Below are 12036 nucleotides of genomic sequence, written 5' to 3'. Positions count from 1 at the left end.
CTGATATTATGATGTTTCTAACATTAGAAAAAATCAAATTCTCCCTCAGAGGATCATCCAGAAAATTTTACAAAACTTTTGACCCTTTACTGGCTCACTTTGAAAGACTTACTGCTCTTCCCTCTTCATAACTGCTGGAAACATGGGGATGGTGGAGCAAAACGACTAGATTAACGTTACCAGGAGTAACAAAAGAAAGATGTTTTTTGTCTAATATTTTAAAATGTATATTTGTTTACTTTGTTTTTATGTATTTACTTATATTACTTTAACAATTACTTATATTTTTACATTTTTTACATTATATGTATATATATATATATATGTATGTATATGTATGTATATGTATATATATATATAAATAAAAATATTTATAAAAAAAAGAAACGATACAGACACATACAGTAGTCACACAAGATCTTCTGTCTTCCTCCTACTGTAAACCATTCTCCCCCCACCATCATGTAGTGGAGTGCAACAGTGAGACACTGCTGATTGTGCAGCAGTCAGTGGGATCTACAGTATAAACTGTAAATAATAATAATACCTTCACATGGAAATTAGCAACCCTCATACCACCTGTCATCTAGGTCACACCAACACAAGGGCTTTTCTGAGCCATGGTGGCCTGAACAGCATCTACGAGGCCATGTATCATGGGGTGCCGGTGGTGGGTGTCCCTCTGTTTGGAGACCACTATGACACCATGACTCGTGTGGCAGCTAAAGGTATGGGTATCATGCTACACTGGAAGTACATGACTGAGGAAGACCTCTACACAGCCCTGATCAGCGTCATCGAAGACACCAGGTTAGATGTGTTAGTCTTTTATGCAGTCACACACAAATGCTTTGTATATTAGTGTTATTGTTCATTAGTGCCATCTAGTGACCACATATGGAATAATCATCATCTCGCTTTCACATGGTTGCGCTCTCATGACTTAGTGCCCTCTAGCATGCCCATAAAAACTTGTCTCTTTATATCCTTGTTTCCAACCTCTATCTGTCTCCCTACCCAGGTACCGGCAGCAAGCACGTACTCTCTCTAACATTCACAAAGACCAGCCAGGCCATCCTGTGACCAGGGCTGTCTACTGGATCAGCTACATCCTACGTCACCAGGGTGCCAACCACCTGCGCTCCGCTGTATATGAGGTGTCCCCCTACCAATACTTCCTGCTGGATGTAATTTTCACTGTAGGGGCTGCCTTTGCTCTGTTCTTCTTTGCCCTGCGAGGGTTGGTACGATTGCTGAGGGGGAAGAGCAGAGAAGATGTTGTCCCCAGGGATGATGATAACATGGCCAATGGACATTGCCATAGCGAGAGCATGGCCAACGGGAAACACAAACGCAATGGCTCCTTGAAAATCGAGAAGAAGCTGAATTAATGTTTTGAATGACCAAAAGGGATGAGGAAGAAGTTGCCCCAAGGACTCAGCTCTAGGTTTAGTTTAGTGGGTTAATTAAAGCTTTGAGAGAAAGCTTTTCTTAGGTCTGTGTCGAGAGGCAACTGCTACTCAGAGTGAGCAAGATGCTGTAGTGTATACAATGCATCTTGTGGGGACAGAGCAAGGCATCGGATGCTCAAAATCTGTGTGTGTAAGTGTCTGTGTTTGTGGATGTGTGTGTGTGTGTGTGTGTCTGTGTGGGTGTATGCGTATGTTTAAACTGAAGCGAATTTAACAAAAACTCAATTAAAAGAAGCTACAGCAAAACAACACCAAATTTGAAACTCATTGAGGATCAAACACAGGAAAGACACATTGGGAGGACATTGTTTTTCATGTACATCAATTCTCCTGCAAGTTCCCTGTTGTCTTCCTGGCTTCTTTACCAATGGAAGGATCATGAAGAGGTTATATCCTGAGCGCCAACTACTGATCCTCAGAACAAGACAAGAAAACCAATGGATAACTTTTGAAATAGTTAAGATTTAATTCTTTTAACGGCAAACTCTGCTTCTAAGTGTGTCTGGTAAACTGTAAATAGAGAAAACATCTTATTATTACTGTACAAATGCATTTTAATGATGGACCCTTTTAATCTATTTTTTTTAATTTATTTCATGTATCAATAGCGTGTTAGCATTATGGTAGATGTACACTCCCTCGTCTAAGCTCATATTGGTGAAATGAACAAAACAAAGACTAACAACTTAAGTCATTATGAGTCTGCACAGGTCTGTGCTATCTGCAGTTTAATCATCCACAGTATTCCTGGTGGTCTTGTTTCAATCTAATCAGAGTGTTGAAAATATTTTAAATTTTACCTTTTCACACGGTAGTGCCATCCTTTGACTGCACTTAGTTGTGCAGTGCCACCTTATCTCCAGACTGACAGTTTGCTCTGGTAGAAAATAACTTAATTGAACTTTGGGCTTATCAGTGTGAAAAGGGTGATCATGTTATCATCCAAAAATATAATAATGATGACAACTGGGGATACTGTGGATAGGCAGAGCCAGATCAGAAATGTGCTCAGGGATGATTCAGAGCATTACTGATTTATGTCTAGCTTCATTATTACCATATCTTAGTTCTCCATCCTTATCTCATCTATTTATTGATTAATAATTAAATTAATTCATGACTTGATTGTCATTTTTAGTGCTACACTTGACTTTGTGCATCATTCCTCAACGATTCATAGGTATTTAATATACCTTATGCAATTATATTAAGTTCTATGTGTGAATGATTCCCATTCTGTATGTTTCCTTTTATAATGCAAATACTTGACCACATGTGTATGTTTGCTTGTTACTGTTTTAGATAACTGTACAGGTTGTACAGAGTGTATGGAAGAAACAAGACAAATGAGGTGTACCTCCAGCAAAAAACAACCACTGGCTTTTCTGCCATTCTCTGAAGTCATCATACTAAGTGTACTGTTATGCAATTGATTTGTTATGTTCTTAATCAGATAGAGGAAGGGTGTAAGGAGGGTGAAAGAGTGACTTAGTAGTAGACAACAAAGGTAAACCCAACTCTACAATGAAAAATACTGTGTCAAAAGTGACACTGTTCCCTGCAGTAAACTCTTTTCTTGAAACTCGTTGAAGAGATCAAAGTACAGGGTGAGCTAGAAGAGTATCGTTGAAGTTTGTTGGGATTCAGTATCTTACTAATGGACATTTTAGAAGGTCAGGTCCTTGTGGACATGGGACATAAAAAAATAACATGAGACTTCCAGTTGAACCCCCAGGCCACCCTTTCTGTATTTACATCCATTTTTCCAGCAGTACAGCCCGGACATCTACTTTCTAAAGATTTAAATTGCAACCACAACTGGCATTCTAGCAAAGAGAGTTTACCAAATTAATAAAGCATAGCACTAGGACAACTTAGCTATGTATTTAAAGGAGACAAAATAAATGCTATCACTTAACCTGTCAATGTTGCTGAGGACTTAACACCCAGCCAACACACTGCATATGTTCACAAATCCTGTATGATAATTGAGAAAAGCTTCATGATCTTCCTTTCTCTGTGAGCTACAAATACACTTGCACAGCCCAACCCCAGCCCTGCTGAAAACAGACTATTATACTTGAATCATCACCATCATCATTATCTATAACAAGTTCAGCAGTTGGGTATGGTATGTAGGCCTGCAGGTGCTACACATGCTATGAACAGGGTCTGAAGAAAAAAAAAACATTTGGGAAAATACATCTTTTTTTTCATTGTTTTTTTCAGTATTAATGTTATAGCCTACAAAGTTAAATGTGTACCCATGCCCATCCTTTACTACTGTTTTATTGTTGTTTCTGCACTTACTCTGCTGTCTGATGTGTCTGTTCTTGTGATGTTTGCATTTCATCTGCTTTAAAATTTTTCTTTGTTCCGTCTTCAATAGTGCACTTTCTTGTTCCATTTGTTCACTTCGTCTTACTCGTGGCTTCCTGGTGTATTCTGCTGTCATTGTATTCTTGTATTTTTCTTCTTCCTCCTTCCCCCATTAACTATGAGATGTTTTAGATAGGCAGATTCACATTAGACTCATTCACATTTGTAAACCTTCACTTTACTTTGAATTTAAAATTACATTGAGTCCTCAAATTTCCTGTCACGTGTGTCCATGTTGTAAATAGAACAATGTAAACAAAAAACTAATGCTGAATAAAAATACATATTTTGTTTGCAGAGATGATTGAAACTTTTTTTCTTAAAAAGTAGCCATAGGACATTGGGTTGTCTCTATTATTATGATATACATTTAAATTTAATATAAATTTAAACAATACCGAGCAAAATATGTACTGTAATGACTTAAGTAATGTTTGTCTAACTAGAGGGGCAACTCAGAGAGCGCAGACCTCTGCCACGACATGTCTGATCTCACAATTTTAATGCAGTGTGAATTTTCCCAGTCATGTTATCAGTGCCATTGTATAAGAATATTGAACAGACAAGCCCGTACAGTCTTTGTTTTTTTTAGACCTGACAAGGCTGATGTTGATTACAGATGCTGCCAGACTCCGTTTCATAGGGTATGTATAGGCTTCCTGTTGGGAATTGTTACCAGGCAGCAAATAGGTTTTATATGTATCAAATTGTAGAATCATCTAAAGTAGCCAACTGCTCAGATGCATGCACACAAGCTGGGTGGATAGAAAGGGTTATCTAATGCTGTATGCTTGTGCTGAGTGAGGCTGGGGTAACAAAACACCCAGCCTGTTTTCCTGTCTTGCTCACTGGCCTTGTTAATTATTCACACCGCCCCTGCAGGGGCCCGCAGACCACACACACACACACACACACACACACACACACACACACACACACACACACACACACACACACACAGTCAAAAGCCTCTGCAGATATGTTTAATTTATGTTCTTGCAGTTGTTTTCTTTTGTCCTTGCTGGTGGCCAAATCGGCCACTGTTCTGTTAACTTAGACAGGAAGCATAGTGGGCATCATTCATGACATCCTCCATTCATTCTCAGCCACCCCTCCCTCCCAGACCTTGTAAGTGCCTATTATCTACCTTTCCTCTCCACCTCAGCAGACAATCAGCAGGAGCAATTAACCACTTTGTGTTGGACTAAGTGGGCTTACTGTATGGAGTAAGAGTCCGACCTCTTTACACAAGATCCAAGTGATAGATTTGCCAATAGTTTGACAACAGTGTGTGCTATAATCTTCTGCACACTGCACACCCACAGTCTTCATGTGAGAGTAAGGCTAAAAGGATAAAGTGGGGATTTTATGTGTGGATCTTACCACCGATGTTGCACCAAGCTTGTGCGTGGTTGTGTGTGTGAGCATGATGCCTCAGGGTGTGTGCCAGTTTTGAAATTGTTGACTTAGCATGAGCTTATATAAGCTTAACTCATCGATGGCCTTCCTTCAGTGTTTATTCATTTCTGTTACAGATCATATATACCAAGAGCTCTACCTATGGATATGCCCAGAAGCATATCACATTTCTTTGCAACTTGTTTGAGAAGATCGAAAGACTCTCCCGCCACCACATCAACACCGAACAGAACTGACCTTGACTGTATACTTAATGGAAAAAGAGAGTGAGAGATCAACCTGAGGCATTGAACGATTGCCCTCAGCCTCTCAGCGTTTACATTTTCAAATTTGAATTGTGTTGCTGTGAAACCATGTGTAAAACACCTTTTTTACCCTGAACAAAAATAGCCCAGATCCTTACATGTATTTTTGGATTTGGTTGCTCTTATTACAGAAGAGCGAGGTGTTAAAGTTTGTAAATTATGTACGTCGGTCTTAAAGCTAAAAAATACTTTTCTTCCAAAAACACTAAGCTGTGTGTGGCCTTGTCACCCTCAAGAGGACTCCGACACCTCCATCATCATCATCATCATCATCATCATTATCATCAAAAAGGCCAGTCAAAGACTGCAAATAGGTTCTCTTTCACTCTTTTCTTTCATTGTTTATCTTTGTCCTTTCTTAGTCCAGTGCAAGGTAAAAAGTAGGATCAGTCAACTTTTTCATGTTCAGAAGGGTTAGGATCAATACAAACGAGAGCAACTTAAGAGAGCTTCATAAATGATAATGGTGAGCGTAACTAGTACCGAGAGATGGGATTGGTGTATGAGTACAAGTTTGAGTTTGAATAAGAAAAAGGCAGAAACTATCCTGCAGGTTATTCCTATGTCCAGTAGATGGTAGTAGTAATCCATAATCAACTTCTTTGGTCACTGCGTGTTTCTTCCCTAGCTTGACCTTTTATCCTTTTTTCTCTCTGTACTCCTCTGCCTTGACCAACAGCTGATAAAACTGTTGACTAAAGTTTCACTTTATAATCTCTGAGTTCTGATAAACATATCTTACTATATGAAGTGTAAGTGTGTGTGTGAGTGTGTGTGTGAGGGTGGCTTCCTGCAGTTTCTTGTGTGGAGGGGGGATGCAATTGTCAGTCTGGGTCAGTTTACAGTATATCCAGCTGTAACTTCTATTAAATCTCCTGTGTGTGTGTAAGTAAGATTTCAAATGAAAGTTAAATGATCCATGTGGAGCAACAGGCCCCTTTGGCAATTTCAAAGATAAGATATGCCAAAAAAAGACCAATGGAGGTAGTAAATAATTACAATATAAAATTATAATTGGCATGTGCTATTTTTGTGAATGCAGGCCCTCTGTGTGTTCATGCGTTTACGCATGTATATGAGCATGTGTGTGTTTGCTTGTATTTGTGTGAGTGTGTGTGTGTGTGTGTGTGTGTGTGTGACAGGGTGTTTGGGATAGATGGAGCCCTTTCACTTTGTCACCATGGAGATAAGAGAAGCCTGACAGCAAGGGAGAGAGGATGACAGCTTTTATATCAATCACAGTGACTTATAACTGTGCGTGTGTTGGTGTGTTAGTTAAGGGGTTAGGAAGGGGTACTAAGCTAGAATAAAAAATAAATCAATGGCATGTGGTTTGTACTGTGTGTCAACAGCTGTTTTCAAGTTGGCCTCATCTCTCTCAGTAATCTTTAAACTCATGTGACCACGCGTACATGATGCTCTGACACACAAAGAGACAGATGCCAGTGTGTGTCACCCATCTCTAAGTGCCTGGACAACGACCAGAAGGAAAGAGTTGGCCAAATGTTGTCCTGGCACACAGCTCGACGTCTTTCAGCTTCTCTCTGATCTAATTCTCTGAGTCTAATTTACTTTCTGCTCCTGCCTGAATTCCTATTCCTCCTCTCAGCTTAACTTCTTTTTCCCTCCTCCTGCAATTTCTTCCCACTTCCTTTTCCATCTCTCTCAATATTCACTCCCTGCCTCCAAAAACTGTCCAACCCAGGGCCTCAGTGAGCCTGTAAGCTGATGCAGCGTATCTGTGAGGAATTGGGAATTCAATTGGAGAAAATCAAGCTTTGGAGTTTTCAGCCAGATATTTAATTATGGAAGTGAATTATAGCTGTGTCGCTGCAGGGACAAAGCGGAAAGATAATGTGACTAAGTAAACAATAAATAAGCACTAAATAAACATAAAGTCAATGCCATGCTTGATTAAAAACATAACACCCATTGCTGCCCTTGCCAAACCTCCCATGCTTACTTACTTTAGCTAACAAAATCCAAACAGTGTCCGTTATATATAGACATATATATGTACATGTGTTTCAGTGCATTAATACCTTGAAACATATCACTAACATTATCTTAATCCTTTGCCCCGCAGTGGATCTCAGACAGTAGCTGAGAGAGAGGCCAGTAGTGAGACGAAACGATAGAGAAGGGGCTTAGAAGATAGTAAGATAGAAATCTAACCTTCACTGTGATTAGGGACTGACCTCACAGGCCTGCTGTATGCACTAATAATGAAACAGGAAGACCCCCCCCCCCCCACACACACACACACACACACACACACACACTCTCAACTTTATCCCTTATTTTATTTTGAACTCAGCAAATCACTTGTATCTTATCAGCTGATCATTTATTTCATTTCTTTCTTGTATCTTTTACCCTGGGTTTTCGCTCTTTTTTCTTTCTCGTCTCTTCTCCCAAAAGCTAAGGAAAGAGATAATCTGGTCATGATCTGTTCTCAGAATCTATTGTTCATGCTGTCGCTTTCATTTTCTTCGCCCCACTGAAAATATTTTCTTTAAGTTAAAATATAAGTTCGAACAAGGTAAAATCACCCTGGAGTTTGTTAGGTCTCACTCGTCATATACATTTTGCCTGGTTTTAAAAGAAAAGAAACGCTTGCTGATATTATTATTCTGATTTACCTATTAAGACACAATAGAAAAATAATTATCAGTTACATGAAGTGGCATCCTAAGAGCACCTCACATCTGAGAAGGGACAAATATGCATACCTGTCTGTAATAAGTAATGGCTGAAAACTGTCAGTCAGTGAGGAGATTTCACGAGCCACGCTCTTTACTGCTGTTGTGTTCTTGAAGACCTCATCTGATGTAAAGTAACTGTTACCAGACTCGTCAGATATCAGATACCTGTATTGTAAAACACAACTCGTTTTAAAGTCTGGGTTAAAGCAGGGGATAACGTGGTTATCTTCTCTCAAACTGTATATCTGTTGGAACTACGTATTCATACATACATGCGCATGTGCAGACAGACACTCACACACACCTCCATTGAGTCAGTCAGCGAGCGCTCCATCATTGCCAGCGGTAGCCTGGTGCTCTTTGGTTGGTTGCAGGTTGATGGATGAGTCTCCCTTGAGCAGCTCTGTTAAAGCGCCTCTCTATCACGCTGCAGCCGCATGGGCCCTCACATTTGATTAGATCCCAATGGAAGCCAGTTGCTCCCTGTCATCACTCATACAGCATAGGCCCGAGATGCAACAGAGACAGCCAATGGAGCACAGAGCTTGACACGCTGAGGAAGCCATTTCGGTGCAAAGAGAGGATATTATGTGACTCATGTACAACTCTGTCTCACATGGGTGGCGGCTGCGCTGCACTTGGCTGGAGGGGAGAGATAGTGTGAAGGAGAGGGATACTCACGAAGAGCAGTGTTATTTCCATTCTTCATGGGTTATGTTCAGAGTCGAAAGCCCCATCCAAGATTCTATCAATCAAATTGCCCACCTATTAATTTAAATTACACCTGAATGAGTATAAGAACCATTACAGCACTTCAAAACTCAACGGCCTCCTGTCGCTTGTCTCTCCTACGTCTCTCTCTCCTTCATCTCTCATCTCCCTCTGTTGGTATTTACATGTCAATGACTTCTGTGTAAGTGCCTTTCTGTTTTTTGTCTCCTATTTACATGTCAGATGGCTTTCGCTGCTTGATGGTGCTGCATTAAAATGAAAGTAATTTGCTCTGTGACAGTCAGACCATTTTGCCAGCTATTACTCTCATATATACTGGTGACAATGAAATCAGGGAGCTGTGAAGAGCTCGTGTTAGTGACGCTGGTTGGCAGTCCTGCCCATTCACCTCTAAAAGAGTTGTTTGAAATGATATGCACCATCTTTGTCCTTTTTGTGATGGTCTTTGTTAAACTATGCATTCATTTGAAACATTTATGCAAGTTAATTGCTTGTCTGCTGAAATACAGGGAGAACAATTCTTTCTGACTTCTCATCTCGGAAGCGGTTGGAATAGTATAATGTTGTTTACTGCTCCAAAGCTGCCTGGTCACTGCAGCCTTAAGTCAGGCCTGACATTCTTTATGAACTACACAACAATGTGAAAGCCATTACACTTCCAGTAAATTGCTTTGAAAACTTGATAGCTGCACAAAAAAAAGCAATTTCAGCATGAAATCATGGTACTTCCCAGTGAGGGCCTGGAGATAAGTCTCAACTGATGATGCAGTTTAAAAATAAAGACTAATTTCCTTTTAATCAGCAGCATAGACTGTGCCGCCCAGTGTTAAATCACTGTTGCAGAAGTGATTTGAGGATGGGGGATGAGATATAGTGATGAGAGGGTGCTGACATGCTCAGGGTCTGCAGCTCACATGTGTGGATGGACCAGACACACGCACACACCAACTCTCTGCTCTATTGTTCCATTGGCCATTAATGATTTAGTCTTACAGGCAGGACAGAAATATGACTGCTTATGACTGAAATATTGATGGAGTTGGATGAATTATTAATAGGGCTGATTTCTGGAATAAAGATGCAGTTGACCTACTGTAGTAAAAGGTGAGGCACAGTGGTCCTACTGTTTTGTTGGATGATTGGTGATGGCTTCTTTGGTAATACATTTACTTGTGTGTCTGACTTTCTTTGTGTCTGAGGAAAGTGTGTGTTTCTGTGTGCAGGAATGAGTCTCATCAAGTGGCTTTGTGGGTCTGCGACAAATACTCATCTGTTCCTTGAGATATGCATGTATGAATGAGACAGAGTTGTACTGAGGCATCCCGCCAGTGGTGTGTTTATACTTTAAACAACTACATTGCCCACAGATTGTTAGTCAGCTGACAAAGTAGCAGCGTAGCTACTATGCACAGCACTCTTATGCCAACAACAACCTGACGCTTTTAAGCTTTTACGTCTGTTTGTGTTTGTTCTGCCTCCAGATGGATTTAATTTGGCACTGAAGAACGGGTAGTTAGTGCAAATTTTAGTATGCTCTTGGAACCGGCAGACAGAGTTTTGGAATAAAGACATATCACGTAAACAGCCCAAACCCCGCCTGTTTTGATGGATGCAAAGGATTGATTTATTTTTGTTTACATTGGATACATTTATCTGTTCTCTCCATATCGTTCAGTTAATAATATTCTTGTCTTCCTTCCTTGTTCCCTTGGAGATTCATAAGCTCCTCAGGTTTTCTTTCATCAGTTTGAATATTCAGTCCACTCTTGTCTCCTCGTTTTGTGGCAGTTCGTAAACCATCACATTTGATTTTACTAATGGCTGAGTTCTCAGGCTTGCGATTGTCCTTTCTCAACTCCTCACATCGTCCTCATTCCTCTCTCCCGAATTAGTGGGGCATTGGATTGATTTTTCACCCTTTCGTTTTATCTTAACATGAGCCTCTGCAGAACGGTTGACAATGTCTGTTTTTTTATGGAGCTGTGATAGATAGCAATGGAGTTCTGAAAATGGGTTTGACTTGCAGCTAGAGGCAAAGGGGACAGTAATACATGCTAATGACTCGCAAAAATTAGGCCCTAGAGGTGCATGAAGAGTTTTGTCGACAGGAAAAATTGTCCAACGCAGGCAAGTTTCTATGAAGGACAATGGAACAAAAGGAGATTATTCATAAGCATTAGGCCTTAGCTAGGTTTGCTGGCTCGGGCTGCTTCGTCCTTCAAGTGGGTCAAGAGGACCGGAGTGGGGGCAGTGGGTGAACTGATAGAATCTCTCTCCTTAAGGGATGGAGGGAGGCTGATGGGATAGAGGGAAAAGAAATGAAAAAATAAGGGTATGGAGATAGGAGTGAGTGGTGGAGAGAAACTAAAGAGTGGGGGATGCTGGGGGAAAGATAGATAGATAGACCGATTGGCAGGAAGACAGAATGGAGGAGAGGTGTTTATTCCTCTGATCCAAGTAGGAAAATAAGATAGCAAAGACTTTCAAAATTTCACCAGAATAGATGGAGCATATAATACACTAGGTGGATAAATATCTCTCCACTCACAACGATCTTTTGCAAAGCTTAATGTTTCACTCAAATTGTGGGCCACAGGGTGAATACCTGGGTTTAGATGTCAGCTATAGATGAAACAGATTTAAGGCTGTAAAGAGATTAGCCATAAGCTATTGCTGAAAGCAGGGGGCTTTGAGTAACATCATTAAAAATCACAATGCAAGTCTGCAGAATTTGGATTGTGCAAAGGTTGAAAAGTGAGTGAGTGATGTGTGTCTCTAAATGATGAGGCTTGGACCCCAAGCCACCAGCTAATGGTTTCCATAGATTTATTGGCAGCACCGGGGGTACTTTGTGTGTGACTTACGAGTCAAGTCACAACACGTCACCCACTCAACCAGTCTACAGACATCGGACTTAGCCCCAGCTCTGTCTGAACGGTTGTTGTGATGTACATACAGTGGGTACGGAAAGTATTCAGACCCCTTTAAATTTTTCACTCTTTGTTTCATTGCAGCCATTTTCCA

General features: G+C 40.5%; 1 protein-coding gene across 1 annotated transcript in view; it reads left to right on the top strand.

Moving 5' to 3' along the window:
- ugt8 (UDP glycosyltransferase 8) overlaps positions 1-2543 on the top strand; it is an 18593-nt gene extending 16050 nt beyond the window's left edge. The window contains exons 5-6 of the mRNA XM_034897284.1: positions 591-810; positions 1022-2543. Coding sequence (XP_034753175.1) covers positions 591-810; positions 1022-1391 — 590 coding nt within the window. The 3' untranslated portion in view covers positions 1392-2543. The remainder of the gene's footprint in view (positions 1-590; positions 811-1021) is intronic.
- The last annotated feature ends 9493 nt before the right edge of the window (positions 2544-12036 follow it).

Source organism: Etheostoma cragini, chromosome 2, assembly GCF_013103735.1.
Source record: "Etheostoma cragini isolate CJK2018 chromosome 2, CSU_Ecrag_1.0, whole genome shotgun sequence".
NCBI classification, from domain to species: Eukaryota; Metazoa; Chordata; class Actinopteri; order Perciformes; family Percidae; genus Etheostoma; species Etheostoma cragini.
Note: the sequence above shows the minus strand (reverse complement) of the source record. Positions and strands in the feature narration are given on the sequence as shown.